The sequence below is a fragment of the Symphodus melops genome (genome assembly GCF_947650265.1).
Source record: "Symphodus melops genome assembly, chromosome: 13".
Taxonomy (NCBI): domain Eukaryota; kingdom Metazoa; phylum Chordata; class Actinopteri; order Labriformes; family Labridae; genus Symphodus; species Symphodus melops.
The window spans coordinates 22,892,575-22,909,464 of NC_136703.1; the positions used below are offsets into that span (position 1 = coordinate 22,892,575).

General features: G+C 43.5%; 1 protein-coding gene across 1 annotated transcript in view; it reads left to right on the forward strand.

The window, feature by feature from the left end:
* The window catches only part of plxna2 (plexin A2), a 188,986-nt gene that overhangs the window by 95,054 nt on the left and 77,042 nt on the right, over positions 1–16,890 (forward strand). The window contains exon 5 of the mRNA XM_079360016.1: positions 8,094–8,194. Coding sequence (XP_079216142.1) covers positions 8,094–8,194 — 101 coding nt within the window. The remainder of the gene's footprint in view (positions 1–8,093; positions 8,195–16,890) is intronic.

Below are 16,890 nucleotides of genomic sequence, written 5' to 3' on the forward strand. Positions count from 1 at the left end.
CAAGCGGGGCAGAGGGGGTTTGAGAGTTCAAAGTGGTCGGGCAGCATGGATGTAATTTCCTCCTTTTAGCCCCCTGACTGAATTACTAAGCAAAGAGGCCACTTCGACTGGGAGCAGCCAAGGAGAGTGAACACGGGAGCACAGAAGGGAGTGTTCAGGAAAGGGGGGAAGATAGTAGAGGGAAGAAATGTGCAGATAAGTGAAAAGAAAGGTGAGTTAGGGCCATGGGCTGGGGGATAAATCACCAGTATCCTTTCCTTGAATAAAAGGGTGCATATGAGATGTGTTCGTGAGTTAGTGCAGTGCAGGTATCATTAGCTGTGCTTTATATTGCTTTCAAATTACACTGATGATTCATGCATTAGTTGGTGAATGGGTTTCTTTTTGTTGGTGTTTTTCAAAGATTTTTATTTGACAGAAATCCACTGAAGTTAGTAATGAGGGTAAAACACTGACTTTGTTTTTAAGCCACATCAGTTTAGTTCTTCAACAGCTTTAGGAGCATTTAAAGCTTTCAGCACCAAGAGCTGTATCTTTCTTTAATATGTACAAAAACACAGCTGAAGCACACACGCACACACACACACACCCTCTACCTCTCCCCCTCCTCTCCTCGGCCAAAAAAAGAAGATTGAAGCCATACATAATTGATACTCTCCTAGCTGTATCGACTGGTTGGATTTTTCATCCCCCCTGCTGGTCGATTCCCTCACTCCATTATTTCTATGCTCGCGCTCCCTCCACTGCCCCTACATGTCCCCCCACCCCACCCACACACACACCCACACCCACACACACACACAAATAAGTGTCCCATCTTCCTCCTCCACCTGCCTTATTGCATCCTGAGAGGACATGAATTATTATTTCTTTATTATGTCTTAAATTCTATACTGGATAGGTGAATCTGTAGGGTGAATATTTGACTCTTTACTGACAGATGTTTGGGGTCAATTGAATAAAGGAGATGTGGGGATATAGGGTTACACACAATTCCCTCTGGAACGTGCTAAGAAATTTAACAACGCACCTCAAATCCCACATGAATTAGACTTCTCTTCTGTCATACAGAATGGATTTAGCCAATACAGCAACGATAATATCTTTTACATTCGTGATTTAACCATTAAGTGTTTTATAGACTAAAAAAAATCCTGTGGTATGTTTTCTCATGTCTGGTACCAGCAGTAACATTACACTTAGAAACTAAAAACATATAGAACAAAATCAGCCATAAGGACGATACCAAACAACACATTTTAACTACCTACTGAAACTACTTTCATTTCAACTGAAGAGACATGAGGTCTACGCCTCATGAATTCCACCAGAGAGAAACCACAACAATGGCCCTAACCCTGTTCATCATAAGAATTGTCATCAGAAAAGGCTGGACTGTATTATTACCACTTTAAACACATAGTTATCGTCCCTGGGTCAACCTTGACACATAATGGCCACTCAGTCTCAGAGTTCAAACCACGGTCAGAAGACACACGCCTGACCTGGTCCTCCCCCTTTTTTTTTTTTTTATCCTGCCTGGCAGTTCATCTCAAACCAGTCTGTTACTTCTGATGGGCTGCCAGTAACCAGTCCTGGCCAGGACTGAAGGGGGTGGGGAGTGTTGTTTGGCCATTGGGATTTAAAAAAAAGAAAGAAAAAACAAACATTTCTGCTTCTTTAGTAGTTTGACAGCATCCTTTATTTACTGACAATTCGGAGAGCTAGTATAATGTAATATCTACTTTTAACTAAACCCTTCTTTTCACTCTGTATTTAAACCTAGCTTGGTGTGTTTATAGTATCTTGATGTTTTCAATTGACCCAAATCCAGGAGCTCAGGCCCAATCCAATAAACTAAATAAATGTGTGTGTGTGTGTGTGTGTGTGTGTGTGTGTGTGTGTGTGTGTGTGTGTGTGTGTGTGTGTGTGTGTGTGTCTCATTGTGTTTTGCCTCTGAGTGGGTGAGTAGACAAAGCGAAATAAACACTGTGACAATAAAGGTCAAAAGCTCCCATTTCCACACCAAATCATTTTTGCACCACCGTATAGGAGATGACTGTTTGTAGATGAACCGTGCTGTATCATTTCATTTTGCCTCAGCCTTCTCTCCCTCCAATGTGTAGCCTTTTAGAATCAATGAATAATATCTGCTGTGAATGCTGCTCTACTTTCATATCAGTTATTCTGAAAACCACCCAGTATAAAAGAATCTGACCTTCAGAAAAACCACAAATATACAACAGTACTGTATATCCCATTGAATTCTGCTAACATCCTTTTATCCAGAACGTATCCGGCGCTGTTGGTGGAGACAGAGCTTTAATAAATGCAATACAGTGGAAGAAAATCAATATTGTGTAGTCCTACACTAAACTTGTTTCTCTCAAACGACTTGTCAGGCAGCCTTCTGACATCTGGAACAAGCAAAACAACAAAAACAAGGATTCTGAAAGCGATTCCTTTTAGTGCGAACACAGCCGCAGATCACAACTGCATGTCTCCAGGGGGATAAAGGTTGTAGTTTTTTATGTACATGATGAGGAGGGGTTTTACGTGCAGCCCTTCTATGTGCACATGTGGTTTAAATTAATTACTTTTTACGCATTTGCTCGAGGTATGTGGGTTTTAAGCCATCATCAAAGCTCCCAGCTGTTTGGGTGTCTTAGCATAGTCAACTCAAGGCCCCTAAGGGATCAACACCAGTGCACCCCCAACAACCACACACACACACACACACACACACACACACACACACACACATGCACACACACATCCCCTGTTCCGTCCCTAATCAAGCTGTGTCCAATTAGTGGAAGTCTCAAGATTTGATTATCCTTGGACTAGCCATAACACTTCAACAGAACCACTCACCTCTCGTCTGCCATGCCAAGGTTGGGTATTATGATGATTAGGATGAAACACTGTTTGACCTCAGTCTCATGCTCCACGATAACCGGAGGAAAAATTAACCTAACCTCATTTCTATTCACAGATTCAGATTTTCTAAGCAAAGTTAAAAAAGACCAAGAAGAGGCGGAGATAGTTACAAGGAGACATGGGAGACATGGCTGTGGTCGTCTGGAAAAGCCTCTGTTGGATTATGAGAGTAGATTAAAGGCTGACTGGTCAAGGAAGTAGTTTAGACATCCGTGTGTAGTTAGCCTGTACTGGAGGGTCACTGTGAGTCAGGCGTGCAGGCTTTTTCTGATTAGGCAGCTCGACACAATCCCAGATACCTCTCTCCCATGGTTCCTCTCTTTCTCTGTCTCTCTGCTAGTATTGGTATTGTGTTCATGATCGATGTGCCTCATTCCAGTGACGTGGTAGCCTGGCTAACTCTCATTAAAAATGGATAGGGGAGCCGCCAATGTGTGTATTTGTGTGCCTGTGTGTGTGTGTCTGTACACGTTTAAAAGGAGGTGTAGGTGGCAGGAAGTCCCAGAGGTGCCAGCTGTTTATCATGGCTCAAGGTTTTTGTTTTTGTTTTTTTTGGGGGGGGGGGATTCCCGAGGTCAGAACCAGGTCTGTTGCCTTGGCAACTGCTTGCAAAATCGGTTCCTCTACATTACTGGTGACGATGGGATTTTTTTGTCTTTCTCTTCGGCGTTGTAAGGCACATCTGGCACTGCAGAGACTCACCCTCTTCAGAACACAAAGCAGCTGACCACTTCCTCTCTGCTCTGTCCTCCTTTATATATGTTTCAGTTTTTTTCTCTCACGTCCTGCCCAAGTCCCCATCCATCACAGAGATGCTGTGAGCATGGCTGGTCTCAGGGCAGCAGTCACAATTCACATGTGGCTGAAAGAATAACAGAGGGGGAAAAAAAACATGTACAGTGGGAATTCTTTCTCATGCTATAAAGGCAGCAGCAGGTTTATTATGCAATGCTCAAACCTCCAGCTCTCTGTGACAACGCTGTCACCTCCCTGGTTTTTGTTGTTGTTGAAGTTGTTGTTCTCAAGAGACAACTGCAACAAAAATAAGCTACTTACATTATTTATAAAAGATGCACAGGGAAAGTTCTCTTGTTGGTGGCCCCCAATGGTAGATAATAATGCCAAGTTAAATTTGGAAGACATAATTTCACAAAAAATGCGTGAGCTGAAATTCACCAAAAGGATTGCCTTTTACAGAAAAATGTTCACTTTAAATTTTTTTAATTTAGAAAATGCAACCTTATCAGATTTTTGCATTTTGACGTAAAAAATGTCTCCAGACAGAAACGTTAATGATAGGCATGATTAATAATGCACAAATCCCTAGCTGGGTATAGGTTTCAGGGGTTAAGACTGCCCTGCATTAGCGAAGGCTTGACATTATGAATGGAAGCTGGAGCCTATTCAACATGAGCCTTTGAAAGAGAGGAAGCTGTTGTTTTAACCCGCGGCTGCCAGTCAGTCCCCGAGGTTTTTTCCTGTGTCCGTCTCCACTGTAGCCTCTTTGGTTGAATAACCCCCTGCTTGGGTCATCTGAAGCGGGAATTTTATTAGCATTCATTTACCAGAGCTGAGCGATGCTGCTCCTTGACAATGCTCCGTCTACCTCGGGTCAGCTGTGGCAACTGTATGAATGTGGGTTTTTTTTTTTTTCAAACAGAGACAGAGAGCAGAGAAAGTTGGAGGCAATATCAGATCACATGCAGAGCTTTCTTTGTCTTACTTGAAAACACAGGAACGACAATCTGCACATCCGTTGGCGCTGTGAATGTGTGCGTACAAACACACATACACACACATGCATGCACAGTGGGAGAAGGGGCTTCATTGTGCAGCCCTGCTGTGCTGAGTGACTGTAGCGTGTGCTGGGCAACAGCTGCTGTGATCCCCCCAGCCCCCCCCCTCACCTCCACTGCTGGCCCATGCTGGCCTTAACATCAATACAAATACACACACACACACACACACTCACATACAGTACACATGGCACAGACAAATACTCATTCATCTCCTTTATTCTGTGCTCTTTCAGTTTACAGATCTGTTTACCTCACCACTCTTCCTCCATGTTACCTTTTTTTCTGCCTTTCAGTCTGCATCAGCTGACAGCGGGGCTGCATCTGTCTGTCATTTTAAACACAGGGGCACCCCCTCCTCCCCCTCCTCCTCCCCCCCCCACCCCCCCCACCCACCCCCGACAGCTGTCTCCACACTGTAACCCTTTCAAGTCGCTGAGCCCTCTGTGAAAGTTATACTATAAAGTCTCAAAAGGCCTCTCACATGGTTCTGGAAGGATCTGAAGTCCTTTTTGAGGGAGGTGAAGAGGAGATTCAGACACTTTGGAGATGTACACACAGGCCTACAGACCGAGTTGACTGTTTCCTGCAGCCCCAGTCTCGCTCCTGGTGGGCTTGTTTGTCATCAGTCGCGGCTTCTACTGCTGATGTGACCTCGTCTACAGCTCATTACAGCATGCCACCTGTTTGTCCTGAAGCAAGAAGACACACACACACACGCACACACACACACACACACACACACAGTTTGTCGAGGTGACAGGGGGTTAATCTAACAGGGGTGTCCATGCTGGATGGAGTCTGCCACACAGCACAGACACTGTCAACGTCCCGCCGAGTGAATGGCTTTCTTTGTCCCTCTGGACTCGTCTTTCTGTTGCCGCAGGGTTTAGGACCAGCAGACAGGTGGAGGGTTGTGGAGCTTTTGAGCAAAGCCAAAACAAAGAAAACATATATATGCTGGAGCACATATGGCTCAGAGATATCACAACAGCTGATAGTTTAGGCAGCACCATTCACCATATTTACACACTGACTAGTGATACTAAGCTTAGGATACGAGATGCTTTTATACTATAAGCCTGCTATGTTCCGCCTCTGAAAAATAAAACATGCATTACTTTGATTTCATAACTGTATGACCAACAAGTGAAAGATAATCAACACAAGGCTGTTCGTATTTCAAGCTCAAATATTTGGTATATAAGCGTAGCTAGACCACAGCTACTGGAATCAACAACTTCCTTTAGTTAAACTGTTAAAACAAAGGAGAGGTCTCAAATCCTGTCGTATGGTTATGTTAGCCAGCTGTAAGAAACACTAGCTTGCTGTTATATTAGCTAACTGTAAACTAACAGTATTTTTAGCTAGCTAAAAGTAGTGGTAACTATAGATTTTGGTTGAACGTTGTTAGCTTTTGTTGCTTAGCTGTCTGTATGATCTTCATAACATTATGTCCGCCTGGATTTTACAAATAACTGACTGTTAAGATATCAATGACAAAACCCACATGATAACAGCCCATCAAATAAACGTTATACAAATATTTTCATCTTGAGAGAAGAATATGGCCACAGCCTGTAAATATGACAAATAGCAGGCACACAAGCTGCAGTGAATGTAATGCATTATAAGGGAAATTATCTGTTGATTGACATCCAGCTGTTATCTCTTAGCAGCTCCCAGTTAATTTGAGCATTTGTGCTAACAGCAATTAATATCACCCGGTTGTGGGCGATTTTGCACTGGGGTTCACATTCACAACAACACTTAAATGGTGTTTTTTGCACCTTTCATTCCCTCCCCCACATTTTGCAGAGGAGCCACTTATTAGGCATTGATCCGAGCTGAACAGGGCACACACTGTCACAGTCTGCTGTCATTATCCAACCAGGCAATTGCCAGGAAACTGAAAGACAGACATGGCAGTAAATTAACCTGTGTTAGACTCTGAAATTCACTTTAAAAAAAAAAAAAAAAAAGCTTCCACTCCCCTTGTGATTTGATTCTGCTGGTGTTTGTGTGGCAGAGTGTGTGGCAGGGTGTATACATTTACTGCTGCTGACAGTGGATGAAGGTGCGAGCTGGACAGCCCTATTTGACACTCAAAGACACACGCACACACACACACTCAGACTGACCTCCATATCACACTCTGTGCTGCACAAACAGACTGAGGGCCATGTGGCTGAGCAGAACCTTGTCTGGCAGACAAACAGACGCAGACAGAGGCACGGCTAGATTCACATACACACACACACACACACACACACACACACACACAAACACGCAAGCAAACACATATATAACTGACAGAAGGATGAGTGCATGTTTTGTAGCAGCTGAAAACATTCCCAGCAGAGGAGATGCATGTTTCATACTCAAGCTTCTCTAGTGTTTTGCGTCTAAACATGTAAATTGTCAAGTCTGCATTTGTGTAAGTTCAATGTAAAACACAAACAAGGACGTTTGTTCTCTATTCAAATGACTGTAGTTTAAACAGGCCTGTGTGGAGCAGTGTGAATTTGTGGTGTGGTGTGTTTGTGTGTGTGTTTGCTTTGTGCTCAAAGTGCTTATTCAAATCCTCGGCTGTTGACACTTTAAACATGTTTGTTTTTGAAATATCAGTTTTGATCTCCATTCATTTCTTTTCAGCACAAACTTACAGTACAACCTTAATAATTGCTTTTTAGTTGCACAATTATGCTGCTGTCATCTGTTTGTTTAAAAAAATGAATTGTACATGCAGGGGGGGGGGGGGATCCATAGTTAATAACTCTGCAGTTGGACATCTCTTTGAAAGTTAAAAGAAAAAGCACATTTTATATTTTTGTAATCAACTTGGACTTGTACGTTGGAGATGAGTGTCTGCCCCTCCTCCTCCATGTGTAGGTGAGTTTGTTCAGGCTGTACCTACATGGACAGATGCCCTACTGCAGACAAGAGCCCATTGATGCCAGAGAAACAGCTTTCTCTGGCCAACTGATCCCACCTGCTCACTTCTGTTTCATTGGCCTCACATAAAGGCAACAGTTGCCCATGCAGTTGACATCTCACATGTTGACATAAAGGGGCAGAGTTGACCCAAACATATGAGGCACATTATCTCGTGCATCAGGTCAACACACAAGATTAAAATTGTTGCAATGCTGGAACAGTGAAAATCATGCGTAGCACTTCATAACACAGAACAATCATACTTACTGTTTGAAACTGAAAGCTGAAAACTTCCTCAATCATCTTTTGTTGTATGACTGAATGAGCCTCTTTTTTTTAGCACACTCAAACCCCAAGGCTGATTTTTTTTTTTGCGCATCTCGTGATGTTGCACTAACTCTGATCCTTCTGTGATTTTAGGTCACCCAAGTTCCCATCGAGTCATGCGAGCAGTACGGGACCTGTGGTGAGTGCCTGAGCTCTGGAGACCCACATTGCGGCTGGTGTGTCCTGCATAACATGTAAGTACTCCCACACATCATCCAGTCAGTTTACAGATACTTTACTCACAGGATTTGTTGAACAGTTCCCAAAACGGCCAAAAATTCCCACGTTAAGGGCTAGAAAATCTCATCATTGGAATTATTTAAAGACAATACTTAGCATCAGTTTAGAAACAGGCAGTTATTCCTAAAATGTCTAAAACTATGTATTCCATTATACTTGAAATTACACCACCACGCCTGTTCTGTATTTTACAAGCAAGTTTTGTTAAATTTACCCCCCCTGTAACAAGAGCAGCCATTGGAATAAGCATAGAAGCCTTGTGAGTGACACCTGCTGGAGCTTAGAGGCACTACAACAAAGTGAACTTCTAGAAAGCCAGGCACGAGAAGGAAAAAGATGTGACATTTAAAAAGAGCTTGGAAACACTTGTATGTGCATTGTATATAGTGTGAGTCACTTATTGTGGTTATGACTGAATTCCAGTGAAACAGTTCAGAGGATATATAGCCGATAAAAGACGAGGAGTCAGAAAGACATTCATTTCTGTCTCCATCCCTCCCTTTGTGTTTCTTAAGCACATACATCTTCTCATCAGTCTGAGATTCTTCTTCTTCTCAGCTGACAAGTCCTAAATCCCCCTCTCAGGTCTCTTCCTAAATGCAGCCCCTCTCTCTAAAGGTATAGCTGAATATTTGTGTGTGTCAGAGCCCCGCCGCAATCATCATTATCGTGATGGCGGCCCCTGCAAAGTGCACTTAAAGTAATTTACATCACTCCAAAGCCGGGACAGGACAAATAATTGCCTAGCGACAAGGTAATTCAGCATGTGCCAGTGTGGAGGTGCGGGAGGGGCTAACTAAAGCTCGGTATTCTCAGCAGTGTGCGTGCCTTCACACAGGGATCATTTACCACAACATTAGCCTCCGTGCTAGGCTGTTAATCATATGCTTTTGTGTGGGTGTGGTAAGGATGAGAATAAAAAAGATGAGTGGGAATTTGACATCCACAGTGTGTGAGATGAGATGATGATGCTAAAAGGTGAATGGATTCTAGGGCCGCTATGGTGAAAGCAGCTGTGAGAGTGAAACAGCTGGTCGGTTCGTTCTTGAGTGTGTCTGTAAGGGCTTCGGCCTGAGTGTGTGCGTGCACATGGTTTTTTCTTTTTTTGTGTGTGTACATGCACAAACACTTGTGTGGAGTGCTGGTACTGTACCGTTGGGAGAAAAGGTCAGCGCCCCGATTCACGTCAGATCAGCCATCTGTTCCGTCCCCGCAGCAGACCCTCGTGCCACCTGTCTCTGCTCCTAACGCCCCCTTTCTCTACGCTGACCCTGCAATGAGCATGGCAGGACCCCTGTCAGCACCAGATGAGTTACTGCACAGAGGAGAAAAAGTTCAGAGAAGAATAGTTAGCTGCTCTTGCTTTTAGTCATGTTGACCAAATTGTCAACTTTCACTTAAAATGGATTTTTCAACCATTGAAAAAACCTTCACTTCCTGCTGTCTCTCAGAAAGCACATCATTCCACCTGTTGAAATGTCTCCCAAAATTGTGCATTCATTAGTGTTTGCTTCAAATCTATATTAATGCTGTATCTCCCTTGTTTTTACTGCAGCAGTTAAAAGTGCAACACATCAGTTTACACATGGATCAGAAAAGGAAAAAGTATCATGAAAAACTTGTTGTATTTCAAAGATATTTCAAGGAAAGACGCATCAATGCTGCTTGAACAAGTACATTTTCTCCTGTCTGGGATCAATACATTTGATCTGATCTTGTCTTATCTTGTTTTCCCAGAGTAAACTTGTTAATTTTCCAGCGTATGACATAGCAAAATAAATTGAGATCATAGCTGTGAACCTGGAGGTATTTGCTTCATAGCTAAGCTTGCATGAAGATCTTACTGTGCAACATACCCAGTAAAAGAAGCAAGTATGTGTCAAACACTGCTGCAGCAAAACAGCTGCACCCTTCTGTTGAAGAGCCCCCCCCCTCCCCCCACACACACACACACACACACACACACACATCCCACACATCCAAAATTAAATTTCTCGCCAGCCGTGGTGCCATCCACAGCTGTAATCACTCCCGTTTCCTTCTACCCCCTTTTCCCATTCCGTTCCTTCTCTTCTTTTCCAAACATTCCTTAGTCATTGTTGGTTTTATGAAATTACATCCCCCCCCACCCCGCACACTTTTCAATGTACCCCTCTCACTCAGCTCAAAGCAAAGCTAGCATGTGAGCTACACCGCTCATCTCCTCTCTGCTCAGCACGTCTCTGTGCTGTCTCCCATTTAGACACTATTCCCCTCTGGAATAAGCTCCTCCACACTCCAGAGAGGGATGGTTGCCACGCATAAACACTCTTTGCTTTGATCACCCCCCCTCCCTCCCGTTTCAGCTGCCATTCACGATATACATCTCCTTTTTCTTCTGTGTCACTCTTTTTTTTTTTCTTCTTTATGTTTGTGAGTGTGTACTTATTGAAGTGCAGCTTTCGAAGGTGGCTAATTAGGAACATAGACGGACATTAGCTTTATTTTGCAGTGACGAGTTTGAAGGAGAGAGTGTGATTCAGAAAAAGAGGCTGTCCAGGAGTGGCGTCTCAGTCTTCCCCGCTCTCTTTCTTCTTCTTGTGATTCAGTGTGGTGTGAGACTCTAAAGTCCTTTAATTACCAGCAGCTGCTAGGCATCCACTGAATGCATGAAGAATGAGAGATAGAGAGAGAGAGAGCGAGAGATAGAGAGAGAGAGAGAGAGAGAGTGAGAGGGGGGATAAGAATGAGGGGAAAAGAATGAGAGAGAAAGAAAGAGGGTGTTTGATGTTGCACACTCATCTGCCTACAAAACTGAGCAGCATTTTGATTGCTGCTCAAAGGGAGCTCATCATCTCGAGCGCTCTTCAGTCGCAGTCCTGTGAATGGAAAGCTCAGCCTCTGTCTGACCACGATCCAAAAACACCAGAGCTGTGATGATGCTTCCTCTCTGTCTGTTTGTCTGTCTCTTTCTATCTATCTATCTATCTATCTCTCTCTCTCTTTCTCTCTCTCTCTCTCTCTCTCTCTCTCTCTCTCTCTCTCTCTCTCTCTCCCTTAGCCTGTTTCTCGTCCCTGTTAGATTAGCTCTCTAATCATGCCGAAAAGAGGCTTTTCCATCTTGAGATGTCCCACATCGCTCTGCTCTCCCTCCATCCTCTCAGCTCACTCCGGAATTCCAGGAGAAGACGAGAGGTTTCTGTTGAGATTTGTCAGGATTAGCCGCAAGTCTGACTTCTGTCCAAGAGCTGAGATCAGAAGAGGGATCCAGTGCCAAGGTCATCATTTAACCAGTAGAGCAAGTTTCTCCATGTCGGTGGTTCCCATTCATTATGTTTAAAGTTCCCCATATTAGAACAGCTTGTCACAATGTTAAGCTGTATGTTAGTACATTTCTTTTCTTCGTTCCATTGATATGTCATGGTTTTCCTCCGTTTGGTCATTTTCAGTTCGAGCTTAGAGGCTGAGTGTCTTTCAAACGTACATATAATGTCCGCCTCATTTCACTGTTTTACCTGTTAGCTATAAAGTCTCTATCTGTGTTTTTATTCAGACTTCTTGTTACCTAGCTAAGCATTTCAAGTGTTAATTCTATCAGTACCTTTGGCTAATGTGACAATTTCGAAAGCTGGTATCTAGTACAACAATTCTCCATTCCGTAATAGAAAAACAATGGGGCCCAGAATTAGTTTTCCGTTTTGAATATTAGCATCTCTTAGCTCGCTTTCTTTTGTTCTGTATTCCTAGATATATCCATTAGCCCTAGCTAAATATGTGTCTCCTGCTAGCTTAAATTAATTGATAAATTGTAAAAAAGGTTAGCTACATTCATGCTCTTACTTGTTTACTTTTAGCGAATAATCTCAGCCATAAAGTAAGTAGCTTCCTTGTGTTTGTTTTTTGCAAACCTAAATCAACTTTCAAACTGATTCAATAGATTTTGTCTATAAATTAATGGAAGTTAGGTTTTTTATTGTAACAAATACATTTTGACTGACATGTTGCTTCGTACGAGTCAGTCATTATGTAATATGTGCCTATTTACTGTAGTAGGCAGAGAGTGAGTCAGCGTTTGAGAGCAGCTCTGAGCAGAGTCACATATCACTTCTCTACACTTACTGTATTGTATTGTTCTGTCAGTCTGCATGTGGCTGAACTGCTCAGATCTGTTTCAGTAACAGCCCACACAGCAGCCTGAATGGCACAGCTGTCCACTTCTCACAAATCTGTGTTACAAGCTGAGTAAATGCTGTCAAATGATTTGTTGTGCTGTCCTGGTTGGAGCACATTATACGGGTACAGTTTGTCAACAGGGATAGACAAAGACTGTTCTTACGGAGAGTGGTTATTCAGAAACTTGAGAGTATTTAGCGGTTTAAGAAAGGAAATTGTAACTTTTTTGTGTGTTTGTTTATGTGGCTTGTTCATCACCGGGCTACAAATGGCTTCCAACACCGACCATAAAATTTCCTCTAATTTACCAGTGGCAACAACAATTAGCTTTGCAATGAAAATGGCTGCTTCAGCCCATTGCGAATGTCAGACTGTGTGTCTAATGGCCGACTCATCAGCCGCAGCCGGTAAGCAGTCAGAGGGAAGCTGCATCCATCTTCCCAAATGTGCCTAATGAGATATTGATCAGGAACATGCAGCTCTATCAATATTTCCATAGATTCTTGCTAGCACATAGTGCTAGTACAGGTTATCTACATGAAATACTGCAAACAGTAGCCAATGTATAGTATTTGTAGGCTAGCAGGCTCCATAAAATACAGTGAATGATCCTTAAAAACCCAGTGTGTCTGTATCGCTGCCTTTTGTTGGGCTTCTTCCATCCCTGCACTGCTTCCTCTCCTTTTGTTCATTTTTTTTTTCTTTCTCAGCCCACTCAAGCAAAGCTTTACCTTGATGCAGAGCACTGAAAAAATGGCCTCTTTGTCAATCTTTTGTCTGTCTTTATCTCTTTTCCTTACCCTCACCTAGTATCTCAAACAGAGCCTGACACACTTTGCTTTGCATGAGCTACCTGTACGTGCTGGATGTGTGTGCTCATCCCGTTTGTGTTTGCACAACAGTTGCTTCTGGATCTATGACAAGATGAAGCGAACGGGTCGTGGCCACGCTGCGCTCCGTGTCCCTGTGTGCGCTCGCCTGCAGTGACATTATCAGTCGCCACAGGGGACGGTCTACGACTTGCAGTGGTTGGTTTGACCCCTGACATGAACTCTGGGTTTCAAACGGCGCCTTCACATGTCAGACCTAGCCCACACAGCAACTTGAGCTGCTGAAATGTAGCATCTCTGTGGCTGTTTGAAATTGAAAATCCTCGCTTTCTTTATCTCCTCTTTTTACTCATCCGTTTTATTCATGCCTCCTGTGGACTGCATTTAAATGGATATTCTCACACTTTAGGGATGCAGCAGTAAGAAACAAATGCCCTGAATCAGTCCGTATGAGGATGAAACACAGAAAGGAGGAGGCTGTGTGTGTGTGTGTGTGTGTGTGTGTGTGTGTGTGTGTGTGTGTGTGTGTGTGTGTGTGTGTGTGTGTGTGTGTGTGTGTGTGTGTGTGTAGGCAGCACAGCCCTGCACATCACTGCCTAACTAATGATTCCTCTTCTCATGTTGGGGAGCCACAGTCCCACAGCAGTCACTCTTCATGCATGTTTACATTAACATGCGTTTCTGTAGGAATGTCCCCAGACAAAGATCCCATTCAACCAAATCAAATCCTGCCTCTGATTTTCAAACATAACGGCTCCCCACTTAAGACTACTAAAGCTTTGTTAGGCAACATCAAATATTCAATATACATCTAGTTTATCCTCGCTCTACCTCCATCTTCCCACCCTGCTCCTGCTCACCCCCCACCCTGCTACTATAGCATTCTCCTCTCCTCTCCTCTCCTCACTCCTCTCCTTTTAATTTCTGTGTAGTCTTTTCTGTGCTCTGGCTCTACAGTAGTGTGAGAGGAAGGGAGGTGATTTTTAAAATGGCTCCCCCTCTGTTCTCTCCTCCTGTTTTTAAACATGGTGCTCACAGCTAGAGCTACAATCAGACAGGCCTTCACACTCTCACTGAAGTCCTTAGATGTGGTAAGAGGTGGGGGTGGGGGGGGGGGCACAGAGGAACAGAAATCTTTCCCTGTCGCCTGCCGCTCCTGCTCTGCTGTCAAGGCCAGAGTGTGTGTGTGTGTGTGTGTAAAGGTTTGCATAAACGTGTGAAGGATTTATTGCAAGCGAACTGTATGTTATTATGCATATGTATGTGTCTGTGCATGTTTGAGTGTATACTCCACCTCGTCTCGTCGTATGTCTGTGTGTATTAGTGTGTACATGTGAACGGGTGTGTGTGCGTTAATATGTCTGGGTGTCTATCAAAGCTCGGCACAGCAGAGACGACAGTGTAATTGCCTGTCTAAGGCGCCGGAATAAGAAACAGGTATTGCTGGAAAGAACCCTCAGGTCTGCTCCCCTCTGAGACTGCCGTGTGAAGGGTCATTTCTGCAGCCACACGACACCCTCACTGCAGCTTCACTTATATGACATGTGTCTGTGTTATTTGAGTTTGACTGTTCATTTAGCACTACACACTTATTAAGCCTAGATAAGTGTCTGCCTGTAAGATTGATTTAAAATGTATGAGGCATGCTTATCTAATGTGTCTGTTAGCACTGGTTGTTAGCCAAAAATGTAAACCTTACAAGCTTACTTCTTGTCAACTTTAACTTGAAATTACTGCTATCACTAAACACTCAGTACTTCCAGCCCCTGAAACTGTGCTATAGAGAGTGTCAAAGAGTCACCGAATGTTAAACAGTTAAAATTACGCTCAGACTTTTTGCAGATTTTACCACTGGGTCTGTTTAATTTGAAGAGAGAAAGAGCCCTCTTCTACTAATTCAGCTCCCAGTTATAATGTCTTGAATTATTTTCCTATATATCATCACCTTTTTTGGGGAAAAAAACAAAAAAACAAGTCAGCCTAACCCAAAAACAAGCACATTAGCTTCAAAGAAGCTAGCAGCAGCTCAGCTCCCAGTCCCTCCTGTGTCCATAAGGATCAGCGTCAGAAATCCCAATTTTTTTTCACCTGTTTTAAATCAGAGGATCTTCTTGTGAATGGAAACAACTTCAAATAAAAAGTTCATCTTTTTTCTTATTAAAAAAAAACGAAGAAATGCAAACAAGCCAACAGCAGCTCAGCTCTCAGACCCTCTGTGGTAAATAAAGACCAGACATGAAAGGTACATTTATAGACTCACTTTTCAAAGAACACAACGCCTGTATACATTCACACAGCTATATAAACACATGATCAGAAGGGTTATGAAATGTGGGTTAACACTAGTCTTCTGTCTGATGCTAAATGCAGATTTCTGCGTGGGCGACCTGTATTCTTCTGTACAGTAGCTGCAGTTAAAAAGATATAGGTTACGTACTATATTAGGATACATATATTTTGTCAGGGCTTTATTTGCACTTCAGAGCTCTAACTCCAGCGCTGCAGCCCACACAAACTGCCACAGGAGAAAACAACATGCTCTCCTTCCCTTTTGCCCACTCACCTTACATGACTGCATAAAATGCGGCTGCCACTCATAACTGCAGTCATACCCTGCAGTGGAGTTGTTGACGCCCGAGAGGAGTAATGATGGAAGTGCAAGCAGCTACTTCAGCACCATGGACAGGGTTTAGAGAGCATAATGCCCGGGCTGACTGCCTCCAGAGGGCCCCGGAGGGAAAATATCTATGAGCTGCTTATTACAGGAGGCAGTCTGGAGGAAATGTGTGCATTTGTACTGTCAATCTGTGAACAAACATGGAGGAATGTAGGTTTGTGTTCATGTTTATGGGCATGTGTGTGTTTGTACTTGAAATTCAATGTGTGCATCACCTTTTATTTCCTCTTTAAAGCTCCATTACAGGAATGAGTGATGGAACACAAAGCGCTGATGAAGCTTTTGAGTGACAGGACAGCGCCAGACAGGGGGGATAAGGAGGGTGTCCACTGGGAGGGGAAGGGGGGGGGGGGGGGGGGGGGGGGGGGGGGGGGTGGGGGGGGGGGGGGGGGGGGGGTCAGGAGGAGGAGTACGAGGGAGGCAGAATTCCAGTCAACACTCGGCAGCATGCACTTCAGCTAATGAGAGAGGCAAGGGGTCAGCTTCTAACTACACAGAGATAATGGCCATCTCCTGAAACCATGGCAACAGCAGCCAGCCATCCTGCTACTACCCCACACCCCCCACCCCTTCCTCACCCTCATGCTGCATGCTCTTCTTACTTTACCCCAACTGAAATGATTTTTTTTTTCCCTGTGAGGAAAATCAATGCAGAGCTTTTTGTCGGTTAATGACCAGCCAGATTTTTTTTTTTTTTGCATCTGCACCAGAACAGCTTGGAGACATGCATAAAACATTGCACCTGTCATTTGTTGCAGTGCCATTGCCATGTAAAATTAGGATTCAATTGCAGAATGAGTCACACCGCAGCTTAAGAAAGGTGTACCAAAATTCATTATGTAAAAGACAAATAGGAGAGATAGGGACAGAGAGAAAAGGGAACATGGGAATGCTGTAGTGATGGAATCAAATGTGTAAAAAAAAAAGCAAAGCAAGAGAATTTTCTCCAGGAGTTGGATAAAAAAAAAAAGTCACATTTCAAAAGCAGAAA